General features: G+C 42.2%; 1 protein-coding gene and 2 long non-coding RNA genes across 3 annotated transcripts; 1 reads left to right on the top strand and 2 right to left on the bottom strand.

The window, feature by feature from the left end:
* Positions 1-415: 415 nt before the first annotated feature.
* LOC103518338 (guanylate cyclase 32E-like) lies at positions 416-14585 on the top strand (the record flags this gene model as incomplete). The annotated part of the gene is made up of 29 exons (XM_008483401.1): positions 416-530; positions 987-1075; positions 1509-1607; positions 1655-1753; positions 1801-1899; positions 1947-2045; positions 2093-2191; positions 2239-2337; positions 2385-2483; positions 2531-2629; positions 2677-2775; positions 2823-2921; positions 2969-3114; positions 3255-3357; positions 3407-3505; positions 3553-3695; positions 4532-4713; positions 4932-5031; positions 5421-5606; positions 5940-6116; positions 6843-6963; positions 7363-7551; positions 7985-8215; positions 9195-9416; positions 12589-12613; positions 12985-13084; positions 13456-13522; positions 13583-13773; positions 14355-14585. Coding segments are annotated over 29 exons (3707 nt in total), but the record flags the coding sequence as incomplete, so codon positions are not given.
* LOC113471208 lies at positions 9987-11455 on the bottom strand. The gene is made up of 2 exons (XR_003393995.1): positions 11405-11455; positions 9987-10180 (listed from the first exon to the last, which is right to left on the bottom strand). It is a non-coding gene; the product is annotated as an uncharacterized LOC113471208 (long non-coding RNA).
* Positions 14586-15564: 979 nt separating the features above from the next.
* LOC113471206 lies at positions 15565-17314 on the bottom strand. Its single transcript, XR_003393993.1, has 2 exons — positions 17054-17314; positions 15565-16375 (listed from the first exon to the last, which is right to left on the bottom strand). It is a non-coding gene; the product is annotated as an uncharacterized LOC113471206 (long non-coding RNA).
* Positions 17315-21537: the final 4223 nt, after the last annotated feature.

Raw genomic sequence — 21537 nt, 5'->3', positions numbered from 1 at the left:
CTATCAAAACTCTTGAAAGCAATAAACAAATCCTTTTGGTGATGAGAAAATTTCAAGAAACCTGCCTCGGTGTTGTGGTGGTCAAGACGCTCGCCTGGTAAACAGGAGGGTGTGGGTTCGATCCCAGCCGAGGCATGGAATTTCATCCTCATTTCTTTGAGAATTTGACCACATAATAATGGAGCTCTAAGGGTTAGGTGGTAGAGAACGCCTAAGGTTTTAACCTCGCCTAGTGGTTCCACATAATAATGGAGCTCTAAGGGTTAGGTGGTAGAGAACGCCTAAGGCTTTAACCTCGCCTAGTGGTTTCCTTCCACTCAAGAGTCTATTATTAAGAAAAAATAAAACTAGGTACCTCTCTATGTGCAGGTAAGTTTTTCCCATTCCTCATTTTATGCTCCGTTCCCATTTTCAGCGCTTCTCCACTACAACCACATGTTGAATTTATCGGAACCCATGGATCATCTGGTATCCGGATTTCGATCCGTCCTCAAATTATCTCCCTCTCACCCTCGCAACCCGAACTTCAAGTAAGTCTGTCTTTTTCTCTCTCCTTTTATGTCCCTATCTCTCTTTCCTTTTATCTCCCTCTCACCCTCGTAACCCGAACTTCAAGTAAGTCTGTCTTTTTCTGTCTCCCTATATCTGTCTATCTTGCTCTCTCTCTCTCTCTCTCTCTCTCTCTAACTATTTTATTAAAAAAAAAAATTACCTTAAGTCAGACTAAAACAAATTTTTACCCATCAGATGTTTGGGACTGACGCTTCAGTGCAGCTTGAGTTCTAGCATTTTCTTCATAAATATGGTCGCAAGTAGTATTTTCTTCGTAAATATGGTCGCAAGTAGTATTTTCTTCGAAAACATGGTCGCAAGTAGTATTTTCTTCGAAAATATGGTCGCAAGTAGTAAAACCTTCGTAAATATGGTCGCAAGTAGTATTTTCTTCATAAATATGGCCCCAAGTGTTTATGTTTGATTGATTTCAGAGCCATCTGTGAGCAAATCAAGAACTTGTCTACCCTAAAACCGTTCAACGTTCCTCATCATGAGAAACTGTTTGAAACTATATCGGTAAGTAAATTTGGTCACCCGTCCAAGTAGCTATACTGTCCACGCTCCAACCTCAGTAGTCTAGTGGTTAGCGCGGTGAACTCTGAATCTGAAGGATGGTGGTTCGAGTCCAAATGAAGCTAGAGAATTTAGAGTTGTGTATTAACACGTTGAGCGCCAAGCCATTTTTACATGGGTGCTCGCTGGTACCACGGGAAAAAGTGGAAATTATCGCGTGGTACCAGGAGAAGAAGAAGAAGAAGAAGAGGAAGGAAAAGAAGAAGAAGAAGAAGAAGAAGAAAAAGAAGAAGGAGAAGAAGAAGAAGACGTGAGACTCTTGAGAGCTATGATCAAAATGTCTAGCTCATGAGTTTTAAAAGGCTGCTCGAAGCTACATACCTAGTTACAAGCTTTTTTTTTTTTTTTTTTACTTCTCTAGTTCCTATTTTGTCCACCAGGTTTTGACGTGTACATAGATGAACACGGAGATGCGGAGGGCAATTACAGTGTTGTCACATTGATCTTGGATAGTAACAACCAGTTGACGGTGTTGCCAAGTTTAACTTTCAACATATACTTCTCTAGTTCCTATTTTGTCCACCAGGTTTTGACGTGTACATAGATGAACACGGAGATGCGGAGGGCAATTACAGTGTTGTCACATTGATCTTGGATAGTAACAACCAGTTGACGGTGTTGCCAAGTTTAACTTTCAACATATACTTCTCTAGTTCCTATTTTGTCCACCAGGTTTTGACGTGTACATAGATGAACACGGAGATGCGGAGGGCAATTACAGTGTTGTCACATTGATCTTGGATAGTAACAACCAGTTGACGGTGTTGCCAAGTTTAACTTTCAACATATACTTCTCTAGTTCCTATTTTGTCCACCAGGTTTTGACGTGTACATAGATGAACACGGAGATGCGGAGGGCAATTACAGTGTTGTCACATTGATCTTGGATAGTAACAACCAGTTGACGGTGTTGCCAAGTTTAACTTTCAACATATACTTCTCTAGTTCCTATTTTGTCCACCAGGTTTTGACGTGTACATAGATGAACACGGAGATGCGGAGGGCAATTACAGTGTTGTCACATTGATCTTGGATAGTAACAACCAGTTGACGGTGTTGCCAAGTTTAACTTTCAACATATACTTCTCTAGTTCCTATTTTGTCCACCAGGTTTTGACGTGTACATAGATGAACACGGAGATGCGGAGGGCAATTACAGTGTTGTCACATTGATCTTGGATAGTAACAACCAGTTGACGGTGTTGCCAAGTTTAACTTTCAACATATACTTCTCTAGTTCCTATTTTGTCCACCAGGTTTTGACGTGTACATAGATGAACACGGAGATGCGGAGGGCAATTACAGTGTTGTCACATTGATCTTGGATAGTAACAACCAGTTGACGGTGTTGCCAAGTTTAACTTTCAACATATACTTCTCTAGTTCCTATTTTGTCCACCAGGTTTTGACGTGTACATAGATGAACACGGAGATGCGGAGGGCAATTACAGTGTTGTCACATTGATCTTGGATAGTAACAACCAGTTGACGGTGTTGCCAAGTTTAACTTTCAACATATACTTCTCTAGTTCCTATTTTGTCCACCAGGTTTTGACGTGTACATAGATGAACACGGAGATGCGGAGGGCAATTACAGTGTTGTCACATTGATCTTGGATAGTAACAACCAGTTGACGGTGTTGCCAAGTTTAACTTTCAACATATACTTCTCTAGTTCCTATTTTGTCCACCAGGTTTTGACGTGTACATAGATGAACACGGAGATGCGGAGGGCAATTACAGTGTTGTCACGTTGACCTTGGATAGTAACAACCAGTTGACGGTGTTGCCAAGTTTAACTTTCAACATATACTTCTCTAGTTCCTATTTTGTCCACCAGGTTTTGACGTGTACATAGATGAACACGGAGATGCGGAGGGCAATTACAGTGTTGTCACATTGATCTTGGATAGTAACAACCAGTTGACGGTGTTGCCAAGTTTAACTTTCAACATATACTTCTCTAGTTCCTATTTTGTCCACCAGGTTTTGTGGCTTCTCATAGGTTTGGTTTTGCAGCTGACTACGCGCTACTAAAAGTCGCGCGACTACGCTTCAAATGTGAGATCAGCCTTTAGTGAGACGTGAGACAAACCTTTAGTTCTAGTTCCTATTCTGTCCACCAGGTTTTGACGTGTACATATGTAGATGAACACGGAGATGCGGAGGGCAATTACAGTGTTGTCACATTGACCTTGGATAGTAACAACCAGTTGACGGTGTTGCCAAGTTTAACTTTCAACATAAATACTTCTCTAGTTCCTGTTTTGTCCACCAGGTTTTGACGTGTACATAGATGAACACGGAGATGCGGAGGGCAATTACAGTGTTGTCACGTTGACCTTGGATAGTAACAACCAGTTGACGGTGTTGCCAAGTTTAACTTTCAACATATACTTCTCTAGTTCCTATTTTGTCCACCAGGTTTTGACGTGTACATAGATGAACACGGAGATGCGGAAGGCAATTACAGTGTTGTCACGTTGACCTTGGATAGTAACAACCAGTTGACGGTGTTGGAACCGGTGGGATACTTCCAGTACACATCGCTTCATGCGAAACTACCGGTGAGTGATTAAACGCGTGTCCAGTTGCAAACCACACCCGCCGTTGCTTAGTATCTGTCATCTGTGGCGGACATGATTTTTTTTTATGAATGCCTTGTATTTTGTTGAGTATGCAATGCGCCATGCAAATTTGATCATCATTCAAAGATAACGCGGTCAAGTTTACCCTTAATTGCCTTGGGATAGGTAGGTATGAACTTTTGTAATGAAAATAAATTAAAAAAAAAAAACCAGTCTAGTTAGCTTAGGTAGTTGGTAGTGCGTCTGCCTTGTAAGCGCTAGGCCGCGGGTTCGATTCCCGCCCGGGGCGGATTTTATCCTGCTGGGCTGCGTCTGCCTTGTAAGCGCTAGGCCGCGGGTTCGATTCCCGCCCGGGGCGGATTTTATCCTGATGGGATAATGTTCGGGTGGCGCGTCTGCCTTGTAAGCGCTAGGCCGCGGGTTCGATTCCCGCCCGGGACGGATTTTATCCTGATGGGATAATGTTCGTTCTCGAAACGGCTGGCTTTCTCCTATCCTGTCTTCCTTCTCTCTTCGATTTCGGGACGATAAGACTATAGTAGTTACAGTTCCCTCTGTCAAACCTGGCTGGCTTTCTCCTATCCTGTCTTCCTTCTCTCTTCGATTTCGGGACGATAAGACCATAGCAGTTACAGTTCCCATCGTGGCTTTCTCCTATCCTGACTTCCTTCTCTCTTCGATTTCGGGACGATAAGACCATAGCAGTTACAGTTCCCTCTGTCAAACCTCTTTTTTTTTTTAAAAAAAAAAACCCCTTCAAATAGGTACCTATATTGGAAAGTTGTGTGATGTTCACACCAGATTTTTTTTTCCAGAACTTTCGCTACTACAACCGTAGCAAGCCCATCCAATGGGTAGGAGGAAAAACACCAGTGGCCGAGCCTGAGTGTGGGTTTGACAACGAGAAGTGTGAATCCCTCAGTACTAACTGGAAACAGACACTGATTCTCAGCCTACTGGCTTTGGCTGGGTCTGTTACGCTCTTCTTTGCGATCAGGTGAGACCAGGGGACCGTTCTAGGAACGACTTTGCACTATGTGCCAGGGCCCTAAATAGGAGGCTAGGTGATCCATTGGGAAATGGTAGGTATATCATTGCTGACTTATTTTAACACAATCAAATTCCTAAAAAGTCTTAATTTTGACTGTACTCTGACTGAACTACCTATACTTTGTATCAAATTTTACCTAATCAAATTTCTGGACTATTTTTCAGACATTACCGGTACGAGCAGAAGCTACTCTGTCTCCTGTGGAAAGTGGAATACAAGGATATCACCATCATACCTATCCTTAACAACGAGTTCAATGAAACGGTGAGTAACTAGATATTATTAGTTAGGTTTTCTTGAAGGCAAAACTCTAGACCAGCGAATTCCAATTAGCGGACCGCGGGCCACATGTGACCCACCCGTCCATTTTTGTGGCCCGCGAAGATTTTGGGTGGGTCCCCTCGGACTTCATGTTTGCTCTTTTACTATGGGGTGGACGAAAATGTGGAGCATCCACCCCCTCTCCCTCAAAGAATCCTGGATACGGGCCTGCTCCCCCTGTGTATGTGGCCCGCGAAGTATCTGCCAATGTAGCATGTGGCCTGCATACACCTGGAAGTTGGATATTATCTTTTTTTTTTCTTTTTTTTTTGCCATATTTATTTTACATTCTTTTTAATGTCTTGTTTTATTTATTTTCTCCTCTTCCGCAGACGCAGGAATGCGCGTCCACCCCTCCTCTCTCCCCCAGTCTGGTGCGCGCCAGCGTGATTCCTGAACTCAAACTGAGTCGCGCCTACACCAAGATTGGATTCCATAAGAGTAATATTGTCGCGCTCAAACAAATACACAAGAAGAACATTGATATAACGCGGGAAATACGGAAGGAACTAAAACAGGTAGGCACACTTCGACCGTCTGACTGACCTTCCAGGCAAAACTTGCTAGTCCTTTAGTGCTACATCTACATAAGTTCCCCTGTTAATTTCCCCTTCCGTATTTAGACTGCAGGGTGCAGGGGTAAAGGGACTTTTCAGTCTCATTCGAGCAGGATAAACAAGGTATATTCTATTCTCTCCCCCTCCACCCCATAATTATGACGTGTCACACTGTTTCCACAGGTGCGTGACACGGTTTGTCAGACGGTCTCTAATTCGAGCAGGATAAACAAGGTATATTCTATTCTCTCCCCCTCCACTGCATAATTATGACGTGTCACACTGTTTCCACAGGTGCGTGAGTTACGTCACGAGAACATCATCCAGTTCATCGGCGCATGCGTAGAACCCGGAAACACGTACATATTGACAGCGTACTGTGTGCGCGGAAGTTTGGAACAGGTTCTGGCCAATCAGGATGTTCATTTGGATATGATGTTCGTGTCCTCATTGGTCAATGATCTGCTCAAGGTAAGATGGTCATGGGTTCGAATCCCAGAGTAAACCCCCGAAAGTGACTTTTTTCGACGGTGCGGCGTCGACTATGTGTGGACACAGCTTTAGGAACTGGAGGAGCTACAAGCTACATATCACCGCTGGTGTGGACACAGCTTTAGGAACTGGAGGAGCTACAAGCTACATATCACCGCTGGTGTGGACACAGCTTTAGGAACTGGAGGAGCTACAAGCTACATATCACCGCTGGCCTTTAACATTTTTTCGTCACTTTCCGAAAAAATTTGTTCTGGTTCCTAATTCCTAATAGTTTTTGTTATCTGACATAGGGGATCTATCTTCTGGCCTTTATCATTTTGTTCTCACAACTTGTGTACTGAACATTATTTTTATTTTCGTCCCTGATTTTAGGAGATTTTCGCCCAAGATGAGACGATCAGTAAGAGAAACGGAGGCCATTACTCCGAACCCACTATCTCCTTTCAACATTCCGATTGGTTCAATTAGTGTTAACACAACAGCGAGCGTGGTGAGAAAGTGAACGCGTGACTATCTCCTTCCAACATTCCGATTGGTTCAATTAGTGTTAACACAACGGCGAGCGTGGTCTCACAACTTTGTTCTTGTGCTGTGATGTATCTTCTGGCTTCTATCATTTTGTTCTTACAACTTCGTTCCTAATGTTCTTGTCTATCATTTTGTTCTTACAACTTTGTTCCTAATGTTCTTGTTCTCTTCCAGGGTATGATCCATCTTCACGACAGTGAAATCATCTCCCATGGGAACCTCCGCTCATCTAACTGTCTGATAGATAGTCGCTGGGTGCTGCAGATAGCGGACTTTGGACTTCACGCTTTCAAAGGTGAGTGAATCATTTTAATTGAACTTCTTTTAAAACTTGATTTTTAACTCTACGATTTTTCCCCTCAAGAGGTTTGACAGAGGGAACTGTAACTGCCAAGGTCTTATCGTCCCGAAGTGAAGAGAGAAGGAAGACAGGATAGGAGAAAGCCAGCCGTTCCAAGAAAGAACCTTATATATTTTTAGATAATGCTCTCCTAGGGCGTAAATCAAACCAGTGACCACCATGGGTTTGATTCCCATCACCTGGCGCCATGGTAGGCACGAACTTCCATGTTTCAAGCTAATCAGGCTGGTGGGTGTCTATGTCTATCTGTTTATTTCCCTTCAGATTTCGAACGGTTTGTCCGAATTTGGCAGATTCCCACTTTCATTCAGGGTTTAACCCTTTCTCTTTCAGCGGGTCAAGACGAGACGGGTCAGGAGAGAAAGCTTCGTCGTCGAAAGCTGTACAAAGCACCCGAGTTGCTCCGTCAGCCCCATCTGCCCCGTGGTACACAGAAGGGGGACGTGTACAGCTTTGGTTTGGTGCTCTATGAGGTCATTGGGCGGCAGGGCCCCTGGGGGCACCTTCGGATGACTGATGAGGGTAAGTAGGGACGTCGAGACGTCTGGAAAATGACAAAACTGAGGTGAATTTTCCAGAGGTCAGTGGTTAGTTTCCTGGAAGGAAAATACACCTTTTTTTTGAAGAGGTTTGATAAAGGGACCTTTACCTAACTGTTAAGGTCTTATCGTCCCGAAATCGAAGAAAGAAAGGCGACAGGATAGGAGAAAGCCAGCCGTCCCAAGAAAGAACCTTATCCGTTCAGGATAAAATCGGCCGCAGGCGGGAATCGAACCCGCGGCCTAGTGGTTACAAGGCAGACGCGCTACCAACCAAGCTAGCTAGGCTCGCTTTTCCAAGGCTTTAAAATGGCAGAATTCTCTCGCAGCTCTTTCACCCAACCAAATAAACTTCAATTCCCCCCTTTAATAACTTCCTCCCTTTCATTTCTTTCTTCACACCAATTGCCCACCAGAAATAATCACCAGCGTGACGCAAGGCAGCGGATTGCGACCGGATACGTCGAGTCTGGATTGTGCCCCATCCATCATCGCCTGTATGCGCACCTGCTGGGAAGAGGATCCCGAGTTGCGGCCCGACCTGCGGTTCGTGCATCACAAGCTGAAGGAAATGAACGCTGGCCTCAAGGCGAACATTTTCGACAACATGCTGGCCATTATGGAGAAGTATGCGTTCAATTTGGAAGGTGAGTGGACGGACTGGACGGCCAGTCTGAGACGAAGGCCGAAAATGGGGCCTTGCTCCAGGGCCGCATCCAGGATTTTGGTTTTTTGGCTTTTTGGTTTACTGGACAAAATTTGCACCATTTTCGTGTTCCTGGTAAAAAGACCTTTAATTTGATATATAGGTCGACCAGGTTTGGATAAGTCCTTCTCCAGTCTGAGACGAAGGCCGAAAATTGGGCCTTGCACCAAGGCCGCATCCAGGATTTTGGTTTTTGGGCTTTTTGGTTTACTGGACAAAATTTGCACCATTTTCGTGTTCCTGGTAAAAAGACCTTTAATTTGATATATACTCGTAGGTCGACCAGGTTTGGATAAGTCCTTCTATGGGGACAGACAGACCGACAGACGACACCGAAGCGAATACAATAGCCCGTCCCTTATACCTTTTTTTATTACTATCGTAATAATAAAGGAAGGACGGGCTAAAAAATGTAAGACCAGAATTAACATCCCAAAATGTAAAAATTCCTCCTATAGGTTCATCTTTCTGACTCCCCCCAACATTCCGACTGGTACAATTAGTGTTAACACAACGGCGAGCGTGGTGAGAAAGTGAACGCGTGACTATCTCCTTCCAACATTCCGACTGGTTCAATTAGTGTTAACATAACGGCGAGCGTGGTGAGAAAGTGAACGCGTGACCATCTCCTTCCAACATTCCGACTGGTTCAATTAGTGTTAACACAACGGCGAGCGTGGTGAGAAAGTGAACGCGTGACTATCTCCTTTGACACCGAAGCGAATACAACAGCCCGTCCCTTATACCTTTTTTTATTACTATCGTAATAATTAAGGAAGGACGGGCTAAAAAATGTAAGACCAGAATTAACATCCCAAAATGTAAAAATTCCTCCTATAGGTTCATCTTTCTGACTCCCCATGATTTTACGTGACATGATAGCAGTGTGTTTTGACCCTTACTGTCGTTTCCGTCCTCAGGATTGGTTCAAGAACGCACCAATCAGCTGACCCAGGAGAAGAAGAAAACCGATGCCCTGCTACACCGAATGCTCCCCCGTTCCGTGTCTGAAAGTCTCAAGAGAGGTGACTTTGTAGAGCCCGAGAGTTTTGATAGCGTTACGATATACTTCAGTGATATTGTCGGGTTCACGCAGCTTTCGGCTGAGTCTACAGAAACAGGAAGAGTGACCACCCGAGACTGTCATATATTTTAATCTTTTCAATTTAATTTCAATGTGACATGTCTGTTTGAGTAGTACGAGTATGCTGGGTCATAATATATGGCAACCCAGACGCTAGCAGCTCATCAATAAATTTTGGATTGTTCATTTTACATCAGTACCTACCTACTTTTTTGTGGAGGTTAAGAAACAAGACAAGACAAGATTTTCAAGTATTTTTCCATAATAAATATAAAAACAATCGAGTGATTTCGACCACTTTGTATTTGTTGAAACCTAACTATTTCACCATCTAATCACAAACTACATTATACATACCTACATAAATAATAAAATTAAATAAAACAAGATTGCAAAAATCAAATGTCTACTAGTAATACTAAATGATCTAAGCGTCTAAAAATATTTCATACTAGCTGAATTCCGTCGCTTCGCTCCGGAATACCGCTAGTTCATCCCGAGGCATGGCCAAACTTGTAGAAAATAATAAAAAATACGGTCGCGCTGCGCGCTCCCTATAGTAATACTAAATGATCTAAGCGTCTAAAAATTTCACATAAAATTCATGCCTTTAGCGCGTCGGACTCCGGATCTAAAGGTTGGTGGTTCGAATCCACGTCAAGTCATTACGGGGACGGACATGCTACGACACAGACCACACGAGTCTAAAGTCTCTTTGGCGCTTAGTTCATTGAGTATTGCCGACATTCAAATGTTACGTCCTACAAATAGAAGCTAAGCTGCTACAGAAAAAAATTCATTTCTTTCTTGTGGAATCTTAATCTCTCGCAGTCTCTGCACTCTGTGTATTTCTTATGGAGATTTTAGCGATCAAAAATTGATCATATCTCAGGATCGGTAACTAAATCCAAGGCCTTATCCAGGATTTCGTCGGAATGTTAGTATCAAAATCAATCAAATAATGGATTATTATTTGTGGTGAGGTACTGCAATACCGGGTCACCCCGCGACAGAGGTGGAGCAAGCCCTTTCAAGGCCTTATCCAGGATTTCGTCGGAATGTTAATATCAAAATCAATCAAATAATGGATTATTATTTGTGGTGAGGTACTGCAATACCGGGTCACCCCGCGACAGAGGTGGAGCAAGCCCTTAGTATGTGTTATTTGTGGTTAGATTTGAAGAGGTTTGATGGGGGAACTGTATCTGCTAAGGTCTTATTGTCCTGAAATCGAAGAGGGAATCAAGGCAGGATAGAGAAAGCCAGCTGTTCCCAGAACGAACATTATCCGTTCTGGATGAAATCCGCCCCGGGTGGGAATCGAGCCCACTGCCCAGCGCTTACGCGCTACCAACCAAGTTAACCAGGCTGGCTTTTTGTGGTAAAGCAGATTTTTTTTTTTTTACAACTTGTGTGGATATCACATTATGTCGGTCTCTTCCTGATCCCTTGTGTGCCGCGTCCATCTTAGTTTAAGACTATTGCACTACCTATTACCAAGTGCCTTTCTTTGCAATCAATTTCCATGATTCAACAATTCTGGTAATCTTTTTTCACTGCTAATGCCGCCATTGGACCCTCCTGAGTTGGAAAAAAACTATTGGAAAAAGGAAAAAACCAACTAAACCTGAGTTGGAAAAAAAAGGAAAAACCTACCTCGGTGGTGTAGTGGTCAAGGCGCTCGCCTGGTAAACAGGAGGGCGTGGGTTCAATCCCAGCCGAGGTATGGAATACTAGCTTTCTAGGTGTTGTGGTTCAGGAGATAGAGCGATCAGTGTGTGAATATGAAATGTGAACGGATCTTGATTTTATAATATAAGATAAAATTCCTGCCTTTAGCGCGTTGGACTCCGGATCTAAAGGTTGGTGGTTCGAATCCACGTCAAGTCATTACAGGGATGGACATGCTACGACACAGACCACACGAGTCTAAAGTCTCTTTGGCGCTTAGTTCATTGAGTATTGCCGTCATTCAAATGTTACGTCCTACAAATAGAAGCTAAGCTGCTACAGAGAAAATTCATTTCTTTCTTGTGGAATCTTAACAGAGATTTTTCATTTCTTTTATTTTTTTTTAAAGAGGTTTGACAGAGGGAACTGTAACTGCTATGGTCTTATCGTCCCGAAATCGAAGAGAGAAGAAAGACAGGTCGGATTTTGGAACTAGAATCCAAGAGAGATAAGCCCTTTTATTCCGGGAAAGAGACCATTCGTCTCAAATTTTCGGTGGTAGATTCGTCTCAGTGAAAAGGTATACACGATTCGTATCAGGAAGTCAAGACTGAAAAATCTGGTGTGAACATCACACGACTTTCTTTATCCTATTGAATTATGCTTATTTGGGTGTCGTTCTATTGTAACTTTTACAATATCTCTCACCGTTTAGTCAGTATTGCTGAAAACCGCCAAAAAACGGTCGAAAACCGCAAAAAGCGGTCAAGATACCGCCAACCGCAGCACCTATCTTAACCAAACGTTTTATGTTGCATCCTTGTCACATTTGTGGACTACATACCAAATTTCATGTCTCTAGCTCATACCGTTCCCGAGATATTATTGAATTACACCGAAAACCGCTAAAAAGCCGGTTGCATTAATGACCCGGTTACATTAATTTCCTTCCTATAGGATAAGAGGAAAGTAAAAAGGGTACTGCAAGATTAGCGTAATTTCACTTTTTATTATCTCATTAGTGATGTTTTTCTTTTTTTTTTTTCGAAATAGGGAAGGAAATATTATCCGAATCGTGTACCTAAAAAGGTCACATCACGTAAAAGTAGAAGTAGGGTAAGTGTACCATTTATTCGCCCACCTGCCCACATTTATCATTAGTGATGTTTTTTTTTTTTTTCGAAATAGGGAAGGAAATATGATCCGAATCGTGTACCTAAAAAGGTCACATCACGTAAAAGTAGAAGTAGGGTAAGTGTACCATTTATTCGCCCACCTGCCCACATTTATTTTTATAATTTTTGTTTTTATGACTACAATTTTTGAACAGCACTGGTTCGATAGCAGTCTTTAAAAAAGTGGATGAGTGACCATCTCCTTCCAACATTCCGATTGGTTCAAATAGTGTTAACACAACGGCGAGCGTGGTGAGAACGTGAACGCGTGACTATCTCCTTCCCACATTCCGATTGGTACAATTAGTGTTAACACAACGGCGAGCGTGGTGAGAAAGTGAACGCGTGACTATCTCCTTTCAACATTCCGACTGGTTCAATTAGTGTTGACGCTCTTCTTTGCGATCAGGTGAGACCAGGGGACCGTTCTAGGAACGACTTTACACTATGTGCCAGGGCCCTAAATAGGAGGCTAGGTGATCCATTGGGAAATGGTAGGTATATCGCCGCTGACTTATTTTAACACAATCAAATTCCTAAAAAGTCTTAATTTTGACTGTACTCTGACTGAACTACCTATACTTTGTATCAAATTTCGGGTCTGTCACGCTCTTCTTTGCGATCAGGTGAGACCAGTGACTTGTTCCAGGAACGACTGTGCACTATGTGACAGGGCCCTAAGTAGGAGGCTAAAAAGTCTTAATTTTGACTGTACTCTGACTGAACTACCTATACTTTGTATCAGATTTTACCTAATCAAATTTCTGGACTATTTTTCAGACATTACCGGTACGAGCAGAAGCTACTCTGTCTCCTGTGGAAAGTGGAATACAAGGATATCACCATCATACCTATCCTTAACAATGAGTTCGATGAAACGGTGAGTAACTATAGATATTATTAGTTAGGTTTTCTTGAAGGCGAAACTCTAGACCAGCGATTTCCAACTAGCGGACCGCGGGCCACATGTGACCCACCCGTCCATTTTTGTGGCCCACGAAGATTTTGGGAGGGCCCCCTCGGATTTCATATTTTACTATGGGGCGGACGAAAATGTGGAGCATCCACCCCTCCCCCTCAAAGAATCCTGGATACAGGCCTCCTGCCCTGTGTATGTGGCCCGCGAAGTATTACCTGCCAACATAGCATGTGGCCTGCATACACATGGAAGTTGGATACTATCTTTTTTTTTTTGCCATATTTTACATTCTTTTTAATATCTTATTTTATTTATTTTCTCCTCTTCCGCAGACGCAGGAATGCGCGTCCACCCCTCCTCTCTCCCCCAGTCTGGTGCGCGCCAGCGTGATTCTGTATGGCAAGGAAATGTGTTACCACCGTGCCCCCATGAAACGACATTTCCAATTCTAAATTCCAGGTCCGTGCGTAGCCGGTGTTGTTGGTCTCAAAATGCCGCGATACTGTCTATTCGGGGACACGGTGAACACAGCTTCCCGAATGGAAAGCTCGGGGGAAGCATTCAAAATACACATCTCTTCCTCGACGTTTGAGTTGCTGGAGAAACTCGGAGGGTATTATTGTGAGGAGCGCGGTCTTGTGCAGATCAAGGTAAGCAACGTTGAGCGTGGTTGGTGTCCGGATGGGTGACCATCTGGGACATATCGTGTTATTTCTGCACTCCGCCTGATGACTCTGATGAGGACATCTGGTTGAAATCCTACACGTACATATAGCTGGATACAAATTAGTTGCAGAGATACATACCTCTCACAGAGCTAAAGAAAGAATGAGAGAAAGAAAGAAAGATAGAAAGAAAGAAAGATAGATAGAAAGAAAGAAAGATAGATAGAAAGAAAGAAAGAAGAAGAAGAAGAAGAAGAAGAAGAAAAAATGGACTGATTGCAATACTTTATCATTACTAGTATAGCTTCGCTATACTGTATTAGCATGAGGACATCTGGTTGAAATCCTACACGTACATAGCTGGATACAAATTAGTTGCAGAGATACATAGGTACCTCTCACAGAGCTAAAGAAAGAATGAAAGAAAGAAGAAGAAAAAAAAAAATGGACTGATTGCAATACTTTATCATTACTTATAGCTTCGCTATACTGTTTGAGTAAAAGAAAGTAAAAAAAAAGCCAAAGATTTAATTTTACTTTCCATCACCTCTAAATCCCCCCCTCAGGGTAAAGGAGAGATGCGCACCTACTGGCTACTAGGCGAAGACAGTACGCGCCGCGCCGCGCGCCTGTCACACTGGACCTCATCCTGTCGCATACTAGAAGCGCCAGACCTTTTGCGCAGCCCCCAGGGGACCCAATTGCTCCCCGAAGCGTACAACCCGTTGCGCCACCCAGGGGCGCAGTTGGTTCATGGGTGCGCAACTGGGCCGCAAGTGCCGGAGGCCGCATACTAGAAGCGCCAGACCTTTTGCGCAGCCCCCAGGGGACTCCATTGCTCCCCGAAGCGTACAACCCGTTGCGCCACCCAGGGGCGCAGTTGGTTCATGGGTGCGCAACTGGGCCGCAAGTGCCGGAGGCGTATAACTCGGTTGCGGCTAGACTTTTGCATCAGATACATTTGAGGGCGACGCGACATTGTAGTCAGGTAAGACCTATTGCGGATTTGCGGGGTCGATTCCCGTCAGGGGCGAAGTTTTTTTTTACAGATAAGCTTTGTTCTCGGAACGGCTGGCTTTCTCCAATCCTGTCCTTTTTCTTTCTCGGATTTTGGGACTAGAATCCAAGAGAGATAAGCCCTATTTTTCCGGGAAAGACACCATTCGTCTCAAATTTTCGGTGGAAGATTCGTCTCAGTGAAAAGGTATACACGATTCGTATCAGGAAGTCAAGACTAAAAAATCTGGTATAAGCTAAAGACTTGAAATTTGGTATGTAGTTCACAAATGTGACAAGGACGCAACACAAAACGTTTGGTTAAAATAGGTGCTGCGGTTAGCGGTATTTTGACCGCTTTCGACCGCTTTTTGGCGGTTTTCAGCTATATCGACTAAACGGTTAGAGATACATAATTATGGTAAAAGTTAGGGTAAAATAATACTCAAATAAGCATCATTCAATAGGATAAGGAAAGTCGTGTAATGTTCACACCAGATTTTTAAGCCTAGCGCTTACCCCATCTGTTACTGGGCCTACCAGTAACAGATGGGGATAGAAGTACCTGATGGGACTTTGGCTACTACAACAACAGATGTTTATCCTTTTCTGAAGGCATTTGTCTAATTGTAGTCCAGAATTCTGCATTAGGAATTGCAGTTTTTCAGATTCCACAAGTAAAAAATATAACTTAAGTATTTGTACAAATTCAGAGATAGGACCATACTACAAAACTACAAAAGTTGTAGTATACAAAGTCTAAAGCCGCTTCCACACTAACACCCATATTTGTAAACTCCATGTGGCCACAGCTTTAGAACACAAATACAGGGACATACTACAACATAGGAAAATACAAGTTATAATAAATTCAGATTTCCACTATCCGCTCAGTTCCATGCTCTAGTCACAGTACGTTCAACGAACGGTCAAATATTTTACATGTGATTAGATGAGAGAAAGCATACTGTGACTTGAACGACAAATTTTCTGCGATTTAATAATAACAGACTCTTGAGTGTAAGGTAACCACTAGGCGAGGTGAAAGCCCGAGGCGTTCTCTACCACCTAACCCTTAGAGCTCCATTATTATGTGGTCAAAGTCTCAAAATAAATGGCAAAATTCCATGCCTCGACTGGGATCGAACCTGAGCCCTCCTGTTTACCAGGCGAGCGTCTTAACCACCGAGGCAGGTTCGCCAGTAAGAATATTTTGACTGTACTGTGACCTGAATGGATAGTAGAAATCTTACTGCATAAATAAATAAATAACCAATTTTAATTGTTCAATGTCGTTTACTGCTAAGATAGTAAATTTTTATATGATTTCATTAATAAACTATTGTTATAGAAAGTAAAAATATACTCACTTATTAACTTATTATTATACAATGTATTCCTTTTATATTTAAATGGTGTATTCTCACTTATACATTATAGATGTATTCTTTTATATTAAATCCAAATAATTCATATTGACAAGAGTATGTTATTTATCGATTTTATTCACATTTACATCTCAAAGTTCATTTCAGAGTGGACAACTAAATACGTATTAGCACTTCAACATGTCCTGTCATATTTACACAAGCTTTTTACATGGTTTTACTTAACTTGAGATCTCTGTTTGTTTGTAATTTGTTTGTTTGTTTTTACTTGTTTAGAGCCCGTTCCTACTTGAGTCAATTTCGAACGTTTTCGAGTCTCAAATTGGGTTAATTTCTAGATTTTAAACGTTCGGCCGTCCTGAGTTATTTAATTCAGTTTAAATATGTACCAAAACATATTTAAATGGAAGACAAATTATTCATAAAAAAGTGTAATTCTCAATTCATCAGAAAACAATATTCATCCATAATAAGTACATATAAAAATAATATTAAAAAAAAAGAGAAAAAAATCCATATGAAACATTATTGGAGAATAACTAACATAAATAATTGTTCTTTATACTGAGGTAATCTTCTGTGTTTAAAGTGTTAAAAATCTGGTGTGAACATCACACGACTTTCCTTATCCTATTGAATGGTGCTTATTTGGGTGTTCTGTTGTAACATTTACAATCTCTCTAACCGTTTAGTCAGTATAGCTAAAAACCGCCAAAAAGCGGTCGAAACCCACCGAAAAGCGGTCAAAATACCGCCAACCGCAGCACCTATTTCAACCAAACGTTTTGTGTTGTATCCTTGTCACATTTGTGAACTACATACCAAATTTCAAGTCTCTAGCTCATACCGTTCCCGATATATTGTTAAATTACACCGAAAACCATTTTACTTGTGTTAGAGCCCGTTCCTACTTGAGTCAATTTCGAACGTTTTCGAGTCTCAAATTGGGTTAATTTCTAGATTTTAAACGTTCGGCCGTCCTGTACCTTGGATTGATTTCGGTTTTCAGACTTAGAATTGAGTCATTTTTTTACATTTTCCACCGTTTTTACATCTCAATTTACGTTACTTTTCGTCAAATTTCAACCGTCTTCTTGAGTCAATATTTTTACATTTTCGACCGTTTTTGTTGCTTCTCAATTTGAGTCGTGTACCTTGGATTGATTTCGGTTTTCAGACTTAGAATTGAGTCAATTTCTACCGTTTTCCTCTCTAAGTTTGAGTCTATTTCTCGATTTTCCACCGTTCCTTCGACCGTCCTATACCTTGGATCTAAGTCAGCCGTTTTCAGACCTTGATTTGAGTATTATTATTATTATTATTATTATTATTATTTTTACATTTTCCACCGTTTTTACATCTCAACTTACGTTACTTTTCGTCAAATTTCAACCGTCTTCTTGAGTCAATATTTTTACATTTTCGACCGTTTTTGTTGCTTCTCAATTTGAGTCACACTTCCGCCGTTGCATATTTCGGCCCGCCGTTCACCTTATATCTTGGACCGTTTCCTGGCGATAGCATCCTCGACGGCTTTGAGTTGTTTGAGCAGTTCTTCATTTTCCGCGGTTGCGTATTTCGGCCCGCCGTTCACCTTATATCTTGGACCGTTTCCTGGCGATAGCATCCTCGACGGCTTTGAGTTGTTTGAGCAGTTCTTCACGTCGGGATGGCACGCCCTTCTTGCTCGGGGGTGGAGGGGTTTTGTTCGGGGAGGTGTCGGCGGGGGCAGACCGCTTCTTGGCGCCTCCACCACTGCTGGATTTGGAATCTGCGGAGATGGTTAAAGAAGGGGGAAGGTTCATTAGAATTAAAAAGATTATGATTTGGGGAATTTTTCTTACGAAATCCACAAGTGCAGACTTGCAGAGTCCAGAATGTATTTTATTATGTGACTTTTAAATTCAACCAAGGAGATATGAATTTTCAACTTCAACACCTTAACTGCACAAGGATATTCCATGGTGATTATGATTACCTTAAGAAACCCATGTATTAAAACATCTCCCTTAACATGAGAGACAGCAGACAGACTCTATGTTTCTTGGATTTTTCACAAAAAAAAAAAAAAAAAAAAAAAAAAAAAAAAAAAAAAAAAAAAAAGGTAAAATGAGATTTTAGCGACCAAAAATTGATCATATCTCAGGATCGGTTTCGATTTTCGCAAAATCCTTTCTTATTGCACACCTAGACCATTAAAAGGAATATTCCTACCAAATTTCAGCTTTATAGGTGTTGTGGTCCAGGAGATAGAGCGACCAGTGTGTGAAATGTGAATGAGTGAATGGATCTTGTTTTTATAATACAAGATAGGAAATCCAAGATTGCGCGCCGTCGGAACCGGTTTCGTTTCTTTCCGAAAGTTTCCTCAGAAGGAAAATACAGTAGAGATAAAATAGAAAAACTTACCGAGAGGAGGTGCTACGTGATGAACTGGAAGTGTAGGATGATTCCGAACTGTGTCTTCCTCTTCTCTTTTCACCTCCACGGCCACCTCCCGGGGATTTGGATCGCATCCATGGGTCTGCCCACTCGTCCGCCCGGGACCGTCTGAAAAAGTAGAAAAGAATAGAATAATATAATAATAATAACAATAGTGCTTATTTATACTGCTCGCATAGGACTGAAAAGTCCCTTTACTCCAGCAGTAGGCTACTACTATTATTGTGGTCAAATTCTCAAATTATATGAGGATAAAATTCCATACCTCGGCTGGGATTGAACCCACGCCCTCCTGTTTACCAGGCGAGCGCCTTGACCAATACACCACCGAGGCAGGTAGAATATAATATATTTATGTATCTACCTTGTTTATACTACCAGCATAGGACTGAAAAGTCCTTTACTCATATGCAAATAGCTCAGGGCAGGTTAGACTTAACTTTTTCAGTATCAACAATATTTTTCTATAAAAAATAAGGCCGAATAGAAACCCTTTCTCCTATCCTGTCTTAATGCTCTCTTCATTTTCGGGACGACAAGACCTTAACAGTTATAGTTCCCTCTGTCCAACCTCTTCAAAATATAGTGTGGTAGTCAAGATGGTGAATAACTCACCTCGCTGGCGGTGATTCTCGTCTTGAACCACCCCGCTCATAACTACTACCGCGCGGTATAACACTGCCCGGAACTCCATCCTCTTTCCAATCACCTGCAAAATAAAAACATGATTTTATTCATAAAATGAAAACAAAATAAAAATAATATCTAAAATGTAAATCATGATTTATTTGTGGTGAAGCTGAGAGCTTCTTTCACAATTTTAGTAAGTATTACAGCATTACTAAGAGCCTCATTCACAATTTCCGTCATATCTAAAAGTATTTTTTCTTTTTACACTGGTAATGCCGCCACTGGTCGCTACTAGATTAAAGTAGCTACTCAATTGTCCTCCCGAGGGTGAGTGCACCCCGAACTCCAAGCACAGAGCCGAAAAAAACTTCAACCCCGTCGGGAATCGAACCCAGGACCTCCGGAGTGCAAGCCTAGTGTGATACCCACTCGTCCACGGAGGTTACTACATATTTTATATCCTCACCTCTGTCTGGTCCCGCAGCGCGTGGCAACACACTCCCGCCGCTAGGTTTCTCGACCCGCTGCACTATGACCTCGCGTGCGGGCTTGCTGTGCCGGGCCGAATAGCTGGCCGCCGTCTTGCGGGAGGAGGCCGGGTCGTAGGCGAGGTCGTGCGGGTGCGCGGGGGGGACGCTGCCTCCCGCGTGTACCGGGTAGACCACCGAGGCAGGTTCCCTATATATTTTTTTTAAAATCCTTTTTTCCTTATAATAGGATGAGGAAAGTATAGAAATTTAAATTGTGTGTCAGCAAACGTAATTAAGGAGCGCGGTAGCGCTTCGCCCCGCCAAGTCAAGAAAGTGATCCAGAGTAAACTTACCTATCCGCAGGGCTGGCAGCAGCGAAGGGTAGCTTAGGTAATTTGTTAGACATTCTGACGGGAGGTGGGGATGCTGGTTTTCCTGTGAAAACAAATATAAAGGCAGATTGTGATTTATCCCAGTTATACTTTTTTTCCTTGGAAATATCAATAAATAAACTGGTTTGCCTGTAAAAGTAAATATCAAGAAAAATTGTGATTCAATTGTCCAACTCACGCAACTCTATTGCCTAAGTACAGCCTAACAAAACCTGATGGAAATGCGGAACTTAAAAAATAAAAAAAAAAAACTGCAAACCAAAAACAATGTCCTGAATAAGTACAGACTAACAAAACCTGATGGAAATGCGGAACTTAAAAAATAAATAAAAAACTGCAAAGCAAAAACAATGTCCTGAAAACAAGTTCAAAAACAGTCTGCTGCCATTAGTACTAAGAGATAACTTGGCTAAAATATTTTGAAAGCCATCATTTTCATTTCCGTTGGCCAGCCTAGTTAGCTTAGTTGGTAGGGCGTCTGCCTTGTAAGCGCTAGGCCGCGGGTTCGATTCCCACCCGGGGCGGATTTTATCCTGATGGGATAATGTTCGTTCTCGGAACGAGAGTGAGTATTGTGTATTAGGGGCTCTCTATTAGGGGTCGATGGTGGGGACAATAAGGGTCGTGGTGATGCAAGGGTCGATAGTAGGGGTCGTGCAACGCTCCCGGGTGATGAGAGGGTAAGTACTCCTCGCCTGAGAAACAAGAAAAACGGATTAAGCAATGTACAACAGATTTTTTTTTTAAGAGGTTTGACAGAGGGAACTGTAACTGCTATGGTCTTATCGTCCCGAAATCGAAGAGAGAAGGAACACAGGATAGAAGAAACCCAGCCGTTCCGAGAACGAACATTATCCCATCAGCTTAGTTGGTAGGATAAAATCCGCCCGGGCGGATTTTATCCTACCAACTAAGCTAACTAGGCTGGCAAAAAAATCGAATGAAACTCACGACAAGTGAGAAAGGGAACAACAGAAGCTGCTATTGGCATTTAATATGCGAGGTCAACCAAATTCAGTGGTGTAGTGGTAAAAAAAGCCAAGTAACAATCAGGGTGTCTACCAAAATGGAAAAATAAAATTCCCTGACTTTTCCCGGTTTTCCAGTCCAATTTTTCAAAATTTCCAGTCTACTTTTCCAAGATTTTCCACCCCATTCCACTGCGCCGCAGCCGATTTTTTTTTTTTTTTCATTTTTTTTTTTTTTTTTTACGGCAGGTCGATACATTTATGGATAATCCCCGGTTTCGTGCTACGATTTCTCCTTTACCGACATCAGCAGAAACTCCAGGAATAGAACCAGTTTCCAGTAAATAAACTTTTTTAAACCGGGACGCGCGTCAATAAAGGTACTACGTTTTACCTCCCGAGTCAGAATGGGATCAGCCTACTTTTTCTAACTTTTTTAGAATTGCGAATTCTTGTAACGAAC

The sequence above is a fragment of the Diaphorina citri genome, unplaced genomic scaffold (assembly GCF_000475195.1).
Source record: "Diaphorina citri unplaced genomic scaffold, Diaci psyllid genome assembly version 1.1 scaffold2156, whole genome shotgun sequence".
NCBI lineage: Eukaryota > Metazoa > Arthropoda > Insecta > Hemiptera > Psyllidae > Diaphorina > Diaphorina citri.
This window is presented reverse-complemented; position numbering and strand designations above follow the sequence as displayed.